Genomic DNA, 13,747 nt, shown 5'->3' with positions numbered 1-13,747 from the left:
CGTCTCCATCCCATTGGTATTTCTGTATTGATTATGTTGCAGAACGGGTCGTCTCCATCCCATTGGTATTTCTGTATTGATTATGTTGCAGAACGGGTCGTCTCCATCCCATTGGTATTTCTGTATTGATTATGTTGCAGAACGGGTCGTCTCCATCCCATTGGTATTTCTGTATTGATTATGTTGCAGAACGGGTCGTCTCCATCCCATTGGTATTTCTGTATTGATTATGTTGCAGAACGGGTCGTCCCTATCCCATTGGTATTTCTGTATTGATTATGTTGCAGAACGGGTCGTCTCCATCCCATTGGTATTTCTGTATTGATTATGTTGCAGAACGGGTCGTCTCCATCCCATTGGTATTTCTGTATTGATTATGTTGCAGAACGGGTCGTCTCCATCCCATTGGTATTTCTGTATTGATTATGTTGCAGAACGGGTCGTCTCCATCCCATTGGTATTTCTGTATTGATTATGTTGCAGAACGGGTCGTCTCTATCCCATTGGTATTTCTGTATTGATTATGTTGCAGAACGGGTCGTCTCCATCCCATTGGTATTTTTGTATTGATTATGTTGCAGAACGGGTCGTCTCCATCCCATTGGTATTTCTGTATTGATTATGTTGCAGAACGGGTCGTCTCCATCCCATTGGTATTTCTGTATTGATTATGTTGCAGAACGGGTCATCTCCATCCCATTGGTATTTCTGTATTGATTATGTTGCAGAACGGGTCGTCTCCATCCCATTGGTATTTCTGTATTGATTATGTTGCAGAACGGGTCGTCTCCATCCCATTGGTATTTCTGTATTGATTATGTTGCAGAACGGGTCGTCTCCATCCCATTGGTATTTCTGTATTGATTATGTTGCAGAACGGGTCGTCTCCATCCCATTGGATTTCTGTATTGATTATGTTGCAGAACGGGTCATCTCCATCCCATTGCTATTTCTGTATTGATTATGTTGCAGAACGGGTCGTCTCCATCCCATTGGTATTTCTGTATTGATTATGTTGCAGAACGGGTTGTCTCCATCCCATTGGTATTTCTGTATTGATTATGTTGCAGAACGGGTCAAATGCCTGTGTCCTCTATTTCTATCTTGTTGTCTCTCTGTGTTTGTACGCCAATGCTTTTCTATGCCTGTGGCCATTCCTATGATCTGCAGCAAGATACCGAATGGCAGCAAGACACCGAATGGCTCAAAGCAAAACCAGGCTTTAGAGAAATGGCTTTTGGAGAGGTGGACTGGTGGTAATCTTCATGTGAAAGTATCAATCTGTTGAAACCCCACAGTTGAAAAGCAATTTGTCTTTTTTATATGTCAAGCTTATCATTGTTCAAATGGGATATGTCTGTGAAAGGAGAAGATTCTCTGTGTGTGTGTGTTTTGTTGTTGGAAGAAATAAAATATCCGGAAGTCACCTGTTTTTGGAATTGGGCTTATGACTCACCCTTAGCTTTCTGAAACACATTAAGCTCCTTAAAGAAGTCGAGCCTTTTCCTATTTTACACCCAGACACAGAGTTTACAATCTCAAGCTCGGGACATGGTTCAAGCACCTGTTTATGAAGCCTTCTCCCCTTAACAAATCAGCAGCCCTTCTTTATTCTTCACCCCTCCAATCCACTTACTCCCAAACAATTTGAGATCAAATCTTACCGGGGGAAAGATGAAAGAGTGTGTCAGATAGTGACACGGAGGAGTCATGAATATGCATACAGATCTGTTCCATTAGAGGGACAAGTGACGCTCACTCAGGGGCCTTCTAAATGCAGGCCAGTTGGCATAATTCAAAAAGCAGAAATTCCTGCACATTTCCCAAAGATTCACTTTTATAGTCCAAATATCAACATATTAATAAGAAACTGGCTTTCATCACAGAAGGGAAATTGAGTTGGTTAGATTTCATGGTTGTGTCATGTGGGTCCCTACCACTCCCACAACCATGGAATCTAATCAACTCAATTGTCATTCTGTGACAAGTTAGTTGATAATCAATACATAGAACACTGTACATTCCGAACAGGCTGCATCCTAATATTAGAAAGTGTCTCTTCTTATATTGTCCTTTGTGCACTAATTGACCGAACAATGCATCCGCCATATTACTTTCACCTGTGCAGTTATTTCAGTGCAGATTAAGGAAAGGACAAAAGCATAGGTACCTCATGTACTCTGTTGAGGTGTAGGCCTGGGACCATTTACTCTATTGAGGTGTAGGCCTGGGACCATTTACTCTATTGAGGTGTAGGCCTGGGACCATTTACTCCGTTGAGGTGTAGGCCTGGGACCATTTACTCTGTTGAGGTGTAGGCCTGGGACCATTTACTCTGTTGAGGTGTAGGCCTGGGACCATTTACTCCATTGAGGTGTAGGCCTGGGACCATTTACTCTGTTGAGGTGTAGACTTGGGACCATTTACTCTGTTGAGGTGTAGGTCTTACTCTATTGAGGTGTAGGCCTGGGAACATTTACTCTATTGTGGTGTAGTCTTGGGACCGTTTACTCTATTGAGGTGTAGGCCTGGGACCATGTACTCTATTGAGGTGTAGGCCAGGGACCATTTACTCTATTGAGGTGTAGGCTTGGGACCATTTACTCTGTTGAGGTGTAGGTCTTACTCTATTGAGGTGTAGGGCTGGGACCATTTACTCTATTGTGGTGTAGGCCTGGGACCGTTTACTCTATTGAGGTGTAGGCCTGGGACCATGTACTCTATTGAGGTGTAGGCCTGGGACCATTTACTCTATTGAGGTGTAGGCCTGGGACCATTTACTCTGTTGAGGTGTAGGTCTTACTCTATTGAGGTGTAGGTCTTACTCTATTGAGGTGTAGGCCTGGGACCATTTACTCTATTGAGGTGTAGGCCTGGGACCATGTACTCTGTTGAGGTGTAGGTCTGGGACCATTTACTCTATTGAGGTGTAGGCCTGGGACCATTTACTCTGTTGAGGTGTAGACCTGGGACCATTTACTCTATTGAGGTGTAGGCCTGGGACCATTTACTTTATTGAGGTGTAGGCCTGGGACCATTTACTCTATTGAGGTGTAGGCCTGGGACCATTTACTCTGTTGAGGTGTAGGTCTGGGACCATTTACTCTATTGAGGTGTAGGCCTGGGACCATTTACTCTATTGAGGTGTAGGCCTGGGACCATTTACTCTATTGAGGTGTAGGCCTGGGACCATTTACTCTGTTGAGGTGTAGGCCTGGGACCATTTACTCTATTGAGGTGTAGGCCTGGGACCATGTACTCTGTTGAGGTGTAGGTCTGGGACCATTTGCTCTGTTGAGGTGTAGATGGCTCCAGCCAGTACCCCGAGCCCAATCTCCCCAATGAAGGTACCACCAACTTCCTATGGCCCAGGGAGCGCTATCTGTCTGGTTGCGTAGCAGAAGGCTGGTACACAGGACCAGTAAGCTTTGTTGGCACGGTTTAAATCCCATTATGTCTTAACTTGATCCTTAAATCCTCAGTCAGCTCCCCATCTGTCAGTTTATTTCATCCTCAATCAGAGCCGTCTGTCCGTCCGTCTTGGACAACAGATGCATATTAATAATCCAGTTTGTTGTCTTGTCAGGAAGCCATGTTGAAAACATCAATACAGGGATGATTGAAAAGAACTGCACGTTTCAGTATTTGTTATACACATTGTGAAAGTTTGAAGTTAGTGTGTGTCACTGAGACATTAGAACCTACAAATCTCTCCCTTAAGCTCTGTTTAGGGGATAGAAGTGTACTTTTCATTAGTGCATGACAGTAGGTGTATAACCCATCCTCACAGGCACTTCATATGGGGCCTGTTAGAGCCAGCTATCCTCTCTGAGGAGAGACGGATGAGAGGAGTGGGAGGGAGCATGGAGGAGTGTGAAATTAGGAGAGACCGGAAGAAAGAAACAACAGGATGGAAAAACATGTTAAAGAAACCGTGGAGAGTGTAGAGTTAGACATGAGGCGGTGAAGTGCTGTGCATAACAATTGTGGTTCACACTAGGGGATGTGTTTCGTGTACGTCTGTTGAGATGATCTTTCGGGTAACGAAACCAGTTGAGGACACCATAGAGATAAAAACATCTACCCCGTTGTCACACAGAAAACCTGTGGGATTCAGTAGTTAACATCCAATGCAGTCTCGTTTGAAGAGTGTTTTTGAAAATACTTTGTTCAATGTGTCCCAGGGACACAGGGACTTTGATCAATACCAAGATAACATAAGGTTTAATTAATAAACACAACATTGAAATTCTGACTGTTCAGACTGGACACTGAAGGCCACCATCACCACCCTGCTAGAGCAGCTGTCCACATTGCTGTGTTTTCAAAAGATTTCATCATGAATCTCTTTTCATCATTTCTCCATAATAAAATATCAACTTAATTTAGATTTGGCTCCATCCGTGGCTGAAAACGTTCTTGCGGTTACTTGACCCTAAAGTGGAAGATAAACATCAAGTGCATTCGGAAACTATTTACACCCCTTGACTTTTTCCACATTTTGTTACAGCCTTATTCTAAAATGGATTTCCCTCATCAATTTACCCACAATACCCCATAATGACATTACAATACCCCTTAATGACATCACAATACCCCATAATGACATCACAATACCCCTTAATGACATCACAATACCCCATAATGACATCACAATACCCCCCTTAATGACATCACAATACCCCATAATGACATTACAATACTTAATGACATCACAATTAATGACATCACAATACCCCATAATGACATTACAATACCCCTTAATGACATCACAATACCCCATAATGACATTACAATACCCCTTAATGACATCACAATACCCCATAATGACATCACAATACCCCATAATGACATCACAATACCCCTTAATGACATCACAATACCCCATAATGACATCACAATACCCCTTAATGACATCACAATACCCCTTAATGACATTACAATACCCCTTAATGACATCACAATACCCCATAATGACAAAGCGACAAACAGGTTATTAGAAATGTTTGCAAATTCATAAAAAAAAAAAAATCAGTAATACCTTATTTACATAAGTATTCAGACCCTTTGCTATGAGGCTCTAAACTGAGCTCGGGTGCATCCTGTTTACATTGAGCATTGAGATCTTTCTACAACTTGATTGAAGGCGACCTGTGGTAAATTGAATTGATTGGACATGATTTGGAAAGGCACACACCTGTCTATATAAGGTCTCACAGTTGACCGTGCATATTAGAGAAAAACCAAGCAATGAGGTTTGAAGGAATTGTCTGTAGAGCTCTGAGACAGGATTATGTCGAGGCACAGATCTGGGAAAGATATCAAAACAATTATACAGCACTGAAGGTCCCTAAGAACACAGTGGCCTCCATCATTCTTAAATGGAAGTAAGTTTGGAACCACCTGGACTCTTCCTAGAGCTGGCCACCCGGCCAAACAGAAATCGGGGGAGAAGGGCCTTGGTCAAGGAGAAGACCAAGAACCCGATGGTCTTCCTGACAGAGCTTCAGAGTTTGTGGAGATGGAAGAACCTTCCAGAAGGACAACCATCTCTTCAACACCACCAATCAGGCCTTTATGATAGAGTGGCCAGACGGAAGCCACTCCTCAGTAAAAGGCACATGACAGCCCGCTTGGAGTTTGCCAAAAGGCACCAGAAGGACTCTCAGACCATAATGAAACCAAGATTGAACTCTTTGACCTGAATGCCAAGAGTCACATCTGGAGGAAACCTGACCTCATCAATACAGTGACGCATGGTGGTGGCAGCATCATACTGTGGGGATGTTTTTCAGCGGCAGGGACTGGGAGACTAGTCAGGATAGAGGGAAAGATGAACGGAGTACAGAGAGATCCTTGAAAACCTGCTCCAGATCAGGACCTCAAACTGGGGCGAAGGTTCACCTTTCAACAGGACAACGACTCTAAGCACACAGCCAAGACAATGCAGGAGTGGCTTCGGGACAGGTCTCTGAATGTCCTTGAGTGGCCCAGCCAGAGCCCGGACGTGAACCCAATCGAACAGCTCTGGAGAGACCTGGAAATAGCTGTGCAGTGGCGCTACCCATTCAACCTGACAGAGCTTGAGAAGATCTGCAGAGACGAATGGGAGAAACTCCCCAAATACAGGGGTGCCAAGTTGACCAAAAAAACAGTTTTTTCTTTGTCATTATGTGGTATTGTGTGTAGATTGATGAGCAAAAACAAACAATTTAATACATTTTAGAGTAAGACTGTAATGTAACAACATGGAAAAAGTCAAGGGGTCTGAGCACTTTCCGAATGCACAGTAAGTCCAGTTTAATTTCCTTAAAGGGGAATGTAAACACTTTAGGAAATAGACCTCGCGTTCTAAATCCTAGTGTTTCCATTCCCCTTTAATGTCATTAAAAGAAACCTCCAACTGTAAAACCTCCAACTGTCTCTCATTCCTGGTTCGAGTATGTAACAGGCTGGACCCAGCGTCTTCTGGAGCACTATGAGTAACACAAGCCTTCATTGGCTAAAGCACAGCCCAGTGTTTACAATTGAAGCAGATGCGTTGCGTTATAATTTCCTATTCGTCCTGCTCCACCATAACAAACAGAGATGGGTGATAGGCAGCCACTCGGCTCTGCTCCACCATAACAAACAGAGATGGGTGATAGGCAGCCACTCGGCTCTGCTCCACCATAACAAACAGAGATGGGTGATAGGCAGCCACTCGGCTCTGCTCCACCATAACAAACAGAGATGGGTGATAGGCAGCCACTCGGCTCTGCTCCCCCATAACAAACAGAGATGGGTGATAGGCAGCCACTCGGCTCTGCTCCACCATAACAAACAGAGATGGGTGATAGGCAGCCACTCGGCTCTGCTCCACCATAACAAACAGAGATGGGTGATAGGCAGCCACTCGGCTCTGCTCCACCATAACAAACAGAGATGGGTGATAGGCAGCCACTCGGCTCTGCTCCAAATACCATCCTATTCCCTATCTAATGCACTACTTGTTTTCCTCCATTCCTTTATTGGCCCTAATCAAAAGTAGTATATAGGGATAATACACGTCGCTACCTGGGAGTACGACATCGGAGAAACATTCAACAAGGCTCCAGTGGTGTCTGCTGGCCTAGTATATTAGTCTGTGACTAATTTGGATCATTATTATTGATGAGCGTGCCCCAGGCGGCTCTGTGAGGTCATGTGGCACAGTGACCGCTGCCTCTCTCTCTGACCGCCTGACTCAGCGATCTGACAAGCTAATCCATGTTTAATGAAAGGACATCAGGAGTCTCCGCCACTGTAAATGACCACTAGACCATTAGTAGTGGGGGGGGGGGTTTCAGGTCTTGACATATGGTGCTTTCTAACGCAGCTGCTTCAGATGTCATATGACGTCACTTCCATACGATTAGTATGCATTAAATCAGTTCAGGTTTTGATTCTGGGAGTCATAAGGTACGAGCTGTGACCTCCCTCAGCGGTGAGGACATATGCAGATGAGAGAGTCTTCTGAAGTGTCAGGGAGAGCATGAGAGCCAGAGACAAGGGGGGAGTGGGTACTTAAAAGAGAGAGCAGGGAGAGCATGAGAGCCAGAGACAAGGGGGGAGTGGGTACTTAAAAGAGAGAGCAGGGAGAGCATGAGAGCCAGAGACAAGGGGGAGTGGGTACTTAAAAGAGAGAGCAGGGAGAGCATGAGAGCCAGAGACAAGGGGGAGTGGGTACTTAAAAGAGAGAGCAGGGAGAGCATGAGAGCCAGAGACAAGGGGGGAGTGGGTACTTAAAAGAGAGAGCAGGGAGAGCATGAGAGCCAGAGACAAGGGGGAGTGGGTACTTAAAAGAGAGAGCAGGGAGAGCATGAGAGCCAGAGACAAGGGGGAGTGGGTACTTAAAAGAAAAGAGAGAGCATGGGAGAGACAAGGGGCATGTACTTAAAAGAGAGAGCAGGGAGAGCATGAGCCAGAGACAAGGGGGAGTGGGTACTTAAAAGAGAGAGCAGGGAGAGCATGAGAGCCAGAGACAAGGGGGAGTGGGTACTTAAAAGAGAGAGCAGGGAGAGCATGAGAGCCAGAGACAAGGGGGAGTGGGTACTTAAAAGAGAGAGCAGGGAGAGCATGAGAGCCAGAGACAAGGGGGGAGTGGGTACTTAAAAGAGAGAGCAGGGAGAGCATGAGAGCCAGAGACAAGGGGGAGTGGGTACTTAAAAGAGAGAGCAGGGAGAGCATGAGAGCCAGAGACAAGGGGGAGTGGGTACTTAAAAGAGAGAGCAGGGAGAGCATGAGAGCCAGAGACAAGGGGGAGTGGGTACTTAAAAGAGAGAGCAGGGAGAGCATGAGAGCCAGAGACAAGGGGGGAGTGGGTACTTAAAAGAGAGAGCAGGGAGAGCATGAGAGCCAGAGACAAGGGGGGAGTGGGTACTTAAAAGAGAGGGAAAGTGATCCTGTGGGTGCATGCGTGTGTGAAAGGAAGTGTGTTTTATTTCAGAGGGGGGTTATCAAGAAGGGGCTTAGGTGGTGTGTGTGTGTGTGGAAGGGGGTGTGGCAATGGGTGAAGTCAGCACATGGACACAAACATTTTAGAGGCCCCCATCTTGGCGGTGTAGAGAAACATAAGCATTTTTAAGCCATTTCTTCATGGTTTGAGACATTTTCAATTCTCCCTGACTGTCTATTTTGGTGATTGTTAGTTCTCAAAAGTTATATTATTGGAAAAGATATAGGTCCATTATATTTTCTAGATACTTTTATATCTGATTTTGGTCATTTAAATTTACACTGAAAGCGTTTTCTCATCCCGAAAATGTATCATAAACAGAAAAGTATGTTCTTAAAACTTTTTATTTACTGTTTGGACAGTAAAACATCTTAGGTGGCCCAGCTAAGGTTTTCAGTGGCAGAAAAGTCCCTGTGGGTGAGCAGTGAGTTTGAGGAGGTAGAGATGTGAAAGCAGATGGTGGTGTGAAGTGACACTGATACGGTTCCTGATGAAGCAGATTGGACTGAACAAGATTCCGTGCTGTACATAAAGCATGAGGTATGATTCATCCATCGTAGCTGCCACGAGGACAGTACAACCAGAACAGACTCCCTGTCCTGATAAATACTTTCAAATGTAAAATACATAACTATTGGATGAAACAAAGATATTGATCCAGTCAGATCAATTCTGGAGCACACCCTGATAGGATGATCATTCATTGATGATCAATGAAACACTGATATATGATCAGGAGAAGGAGAATTGTGATGATGTGTAGAAGGCCGATGAAAACAAACCAAACATGTAGATTTCAGCACCATGGCCAGCGGTCATACCGGTGTTCCGAAGTTCTGACCTTCAGCACCAAGGCCATCGGTCATACCGGAGAGCCGCAGTTCTGACCTTCAGCACCATGGCCATCGGTCATACCGGAGAGCCGCAGTTCTGACCTTCAGCACCAAGGCCATCGGTCATACCGGAGAGCCGCAGTTCTGACCTTCAGCACCATGGCCATCGGTCATACCGGAGAGCCGCAGTTCTGACCTTCAGCACTAAGGCCATCGGTCATACCGGAGAGCCGCAGTTCTGACCTTCAGCACCAAGGCCAGTGTTCATATAGTACGGGTGTTCTGAAGTTCTGACCTTCAGCACCATGGCCATCGGTCATACCGGAGAGCCGCAGTTCTGACCTTCAGCACCATGGCCATCGGTCATACCGGAGAGCCGCAGTTCTGACCTTCAGCACCATGGCCAGCGGTCATACCGGAGAGCCGCAGTTCTGACCTTCAGCACCATGGCCAGCGGCCATTGCGTTTTTCCGAAGTTCTGACCTTCAGCACCATGGCCAGCGATCATATTGGAGAGCCGCAGTTCTGACCTTCAGCACCATGGCCATCGGTCATACCGGAGAGCCGCAGTTCTGACCTTCAGCACCATGGCCAGCGGTCATACCGGAGAGCCGCAGTTCTGACCTTCAGCACCATGGCCAGCGGCCATTGCGTTTTTCCGAAGTTCTGACCTTCAGCACCATGGCCAGCGATCATATTGGAGAGCCGCAGTTCTGACCTTCAGCACCATGGCCAGCGGCCATTGCGTTTTTCCGAAGTTCTGACCTTCAGCACCATGGCCAGCGATCATATTGGAGAGCCGCAGTTCTGACCTTCAGCACCATGGCCATCGGTCATACCGGAGGGCCGCAGTTCTGACCTTCAGCACCATGGCCAGTGGCCATTGCGTTTTTCCCCAGATGTTCCAGCCTTCAGCACCACATGACAGTAGACAGAGACCAGTCAGGTATTACTGAAGCCACTCTGCACTCGGAGGATAAAGACTGGACGGTCTACACAGTTTCTTCACCTTAGTGCAAATGAAGGCGATGAGGGCAGGAAAGAGAGGAAAGCCCATAGGTTGTTATTAATAAACGTACCAATAAGGTGCAGAACGATACCCCCAGCGTGGCTAAAACCCGCATGCCCTTATTATTGGTTGTAATATGATCACCTCTTATGGAGCAGAATTACTTATTTACGATTTATTACATGCAAAATAATTTCTCACATTTAGCTCTATATCAGAGCTATGCAACAAGTAAGTGCATGCTTTTTATGATCAGTAAACATCATGCTATTTCAGATAGGCTATGATCAGTAAACATCATGCTATTTCAGATAGGCTATGATCAGTAAACATCATGCTATTTCAGATAGGCTATGATCAGTAAACATCATGCTATTTCAGATAGGCTATGTAGAATGTCAGGTATAGTACACTTTATTTTATATCACTCAAATGGCCAATATTGAGAGATGGAGAGGTGTACTCCAGCAGTGACTTCGGTTGTAATGCATTGGAGCAGGCTCTGGGCTTGCCTCATAGCTGGGAATGAAACGTTTGAATATGAAGCTATGTTCCACTACTGAGTTGCCCCCAGTTCTTCTCAGCCAGACAGCAACGATCCAGGGCAGAAAGAGGAAGTGCTTTTACTTCTGTGTGACTCAGTCTACTGATCAACAGGTAACTGCCAACATAATGGGAACATTTGAGTAAATGGGGATAGAAAGTCATATTGAAAGCAGGTGCTTCTACACAGGTATGATTCCTGAGTTTATTAAGCAATTATCATACCATCATGCTTAGGGTCATGTATAGAAATGCTGGGAAGGCCATTATTTTGGCTACCAATTGCTATGCCCCTATCCACAGGGCATGAGTGGTCTCTGAATGGTTGAATGAGCATGATTTAAATCGTATGTCATGGCTGTCAGTCACCAGATCTCAACCCAATTGAACACTTCTGGGAGATTCTAGAGCGGCACCCGGGACAGCGTTTTCCACCACCATCAACAAAACACCACATTTCTGGTGGAAGTATGGTGTCTCATCCCTCCAATAGAGTTCCAGACACTTGTAGAATCTATGCCAAGGTGCATTGGAGCTGTTCTGGCTCGTGGTGGCCCAAGGCCTTATTAAAACACTATGTTGGTGTTTATTTTGGCAGTTACCTCTGCATTTACACGTCACCTGTCTGTTCAGTCTGCTGAGCTGTATCTTCCACCTCCACGGTGTGTCTTCCTCCCTGGTGGTATTCAATGAAAGTACTTAGAGTCTACCTGCCTCACTGTCTCCACGGATACTACACGTTGAAAGACAACAGGAGTAAGTCAGGTAGAACATAGCACAAGAAATTCAGAGTCAAAAGGACGTAAAAACGCACTCTCTCTGCCCTGAGTTGACACGGGCTCTGATTGACCTGTCCACTGTCCAGTCATATCTAACTTGAGGGATAGAAAGAAACAAATGGAGGGGAGGGGAGGAAAGGAGGAAGGAATGAATGAAGGAAGGGGGAGGGAAACAAGCAAGGAAGGAAAATACAACAGAAATTGTTTTTGGCTGCAAATTCTTCTTTCCACAGGAGACAATATCGGTCCATACAAGTACTATTAAAGGCCCAGTGCACTACTTTTGTGAAAAAAATATTTATTTCCCCAAATGAATATTTATTTGTTAATATATATTTAGTTATTGTGATTTATCAGGGGGTGCTGTAGCACCCCTACTTCCCGCTGCTATGTATAAGGTGTATTACTTGACAAAGATTCAACTAGGATCAAAATGTTGTATTGTTTGTGTGTCTGATAAAATCACCATACTAGAGTTGCTGACATTCCTTTTTTTTCTTGCATAACACAGCAACCATAATATATCCAGCCATATCACAATGTAAAGCTTAACAAATGACGTGTGTGCTCTTGACAGGAGCGTAAAAGGGTTGATATTCGTTCGTAAAGGGACGATAATAAATAGACTGGTTACCTGTTGCGGTTTTTAAAAAAACACTCTCCCTTTGTAACGCTCACTGTCCCCTCACAGTCCCCATCACCAGCGTCTCCGAGTTAAACTCAAACTGATTCGAGGAGGATGCCGACTTCCCGCAGGAATACAAGCTGGGAGCGCGCTGCTTAAACGACGACGTGTAGCGGTAGAAGCTCTTGTGTCTGTTCTTTAGGTATTCCCTGTAGTTCTTAGTGAGGAGGGTGTAGAGGAAAGGGTTAATGCAGCTGTTGGTGTAGGTGAGACAGGCCACCAGGTAGTTAATACAGGTGCGCGTGTTAGAGGCTAGGCTTAACGGTTTGTTGTGGTACAACGGGAACAATTGCCATATCCAGAACGGAAGGAAACACGCCCAGAACACCAGAACTATAGTGAAAATCATTACCAAGACTTTCTGCTTTGGGGATCGCATGTTCCTTTTGTTGACGACTGAGTTCTTCTGGGACTCTAAATAAGTGCCGGCTAACTTTGTATACAGATAGCCGATAATCAACCCAGGCGCCACGATGCTCGTGCCAAACAAAACGGTCAGGTAGATCTTATACGCCCGGGGTGCCCAGGTTGGCGCGCACATTCTCTTCACTGCTCCGTCGGGCGCGCTCTTGGTGGTCTCCGTGACCATGACCGTCATGGGTAAGGTGAGGACCAGGGAGAGAAGCCAGACCCCCCAGGCCAGGGCTTTGCGGTAGCTCTTGGAGCGCCAGACCGTGTCCAGGGGCTTGGTGACGGCCAGGTATCGCTCCGTGCACATCACAGTGAGGGTAAAGATGCTCGCGTGCATGGTGAGCAGGTCCAGGCTGAGGAGAATGCGGCAGCCCACATCTCCGAAGTACCAGTCTTTGAGGAAGTAGGTGCACACCACGAACGGGATGGTGGAGAGATACAGGAGGTCCGCTAGCGCTAGATTAATGATGGAGATGTACATAGAGGTGGCGAAGCGGATAGAATGACACATCACTACCAGAGTGTACACATTCCCCGTCACGCCGACTATGTAGACGACCGACAACAAGGTCCCGAAAGTGGAGGTGATAACCAGCTCATCCACAATGCTCCCCGAGCCGCTGTTTGGAGCGGGCAGACTGACGTTCTGGTTAACAGTACTGTTGTGGTTCATCGCGCCGCGTAGAGCCTCTCCGATGTCGTTCCGTTGTTGTAACAGTGTTGTGTTTATGGTGGAGAAGTTGTAAAAGACGCAGCAGTTTAATTTGCTAGAGAAGCGCACCGGTGCAGGTTGTGTGTTAACGTTGGCGATATCGGTCTGCGCTCGCTGCCTCTGCGCCTCTCGGCTTCTCCTGACGTCAGTCATCGAACTCTTCCCCAGTGACACTCTCGTGGGTCTTTCATTAAATATAAAAACATAACACAATATACAGTACCCTATATAGTAGCCTACACTGTATTTAATTCATTGAGTTCATCCATGAGGTGAGAAAATAAATCAATTTTCGAAAC

At 45.8% G+C, this 13,747-nt stretch overlaps 1 protein-coding gene across 1 annotated transcript; it reads right to left on the bottom strand.

Annotated features, from left to right (window-relative positions):
* Window positions 1-12,285: 12,285 nt before the first annotated feature.
* LOC135503777 (urotensin-2 receptor-like) lies at window positions 12,286-13,431 on the bottom strand. The gene has a single exon (XM_064921922.1). The coding sequence runs from the start codon at window positions 13,407-13,409 to the stop codon at window positions 12,315-12,317; it is 1,095 nt and encodes a 364-aa protein (XP_064777994.1). The 5' UTR covers window positions 13,410-13,431; the 3' UTR covers window positions 12,286-12,314.
* Between the last annotated feature and the right edge of the window lie 316 nt (window positions 13,432-13,747).

Source organism: Oncorhynchus masou, chromosome 18 (assembly GCF_036934945.1).
Source record: "Oncorhynchus masou masou isolate Uvic2021 chromosome 18, UVic_Omas_1.1, whole genome shotgun sequence".
Classification (NCBI taxonomy): Eukaryota; Metazoa; Chordata; class Actinopteri; order Salmoniformes; family Salmonidae; genus Oncorhynchus; species Oncorhynchus masou.
The sequence above is the reverse complement of the archived record's forward strand: the minus strand, read 5'-3'. Positions and strand labels throughout refer to the sequence as shown.

Excerpts from the sequence above, each read along its gene's own strand:
- LOC135503777 (XM_064921922.1), bottom strand. The coding sequence starts at position 13,409 with ATGAACCACAACAGTACTGTTAACCAGAACGTCAGTCTGCCCGCTCCA.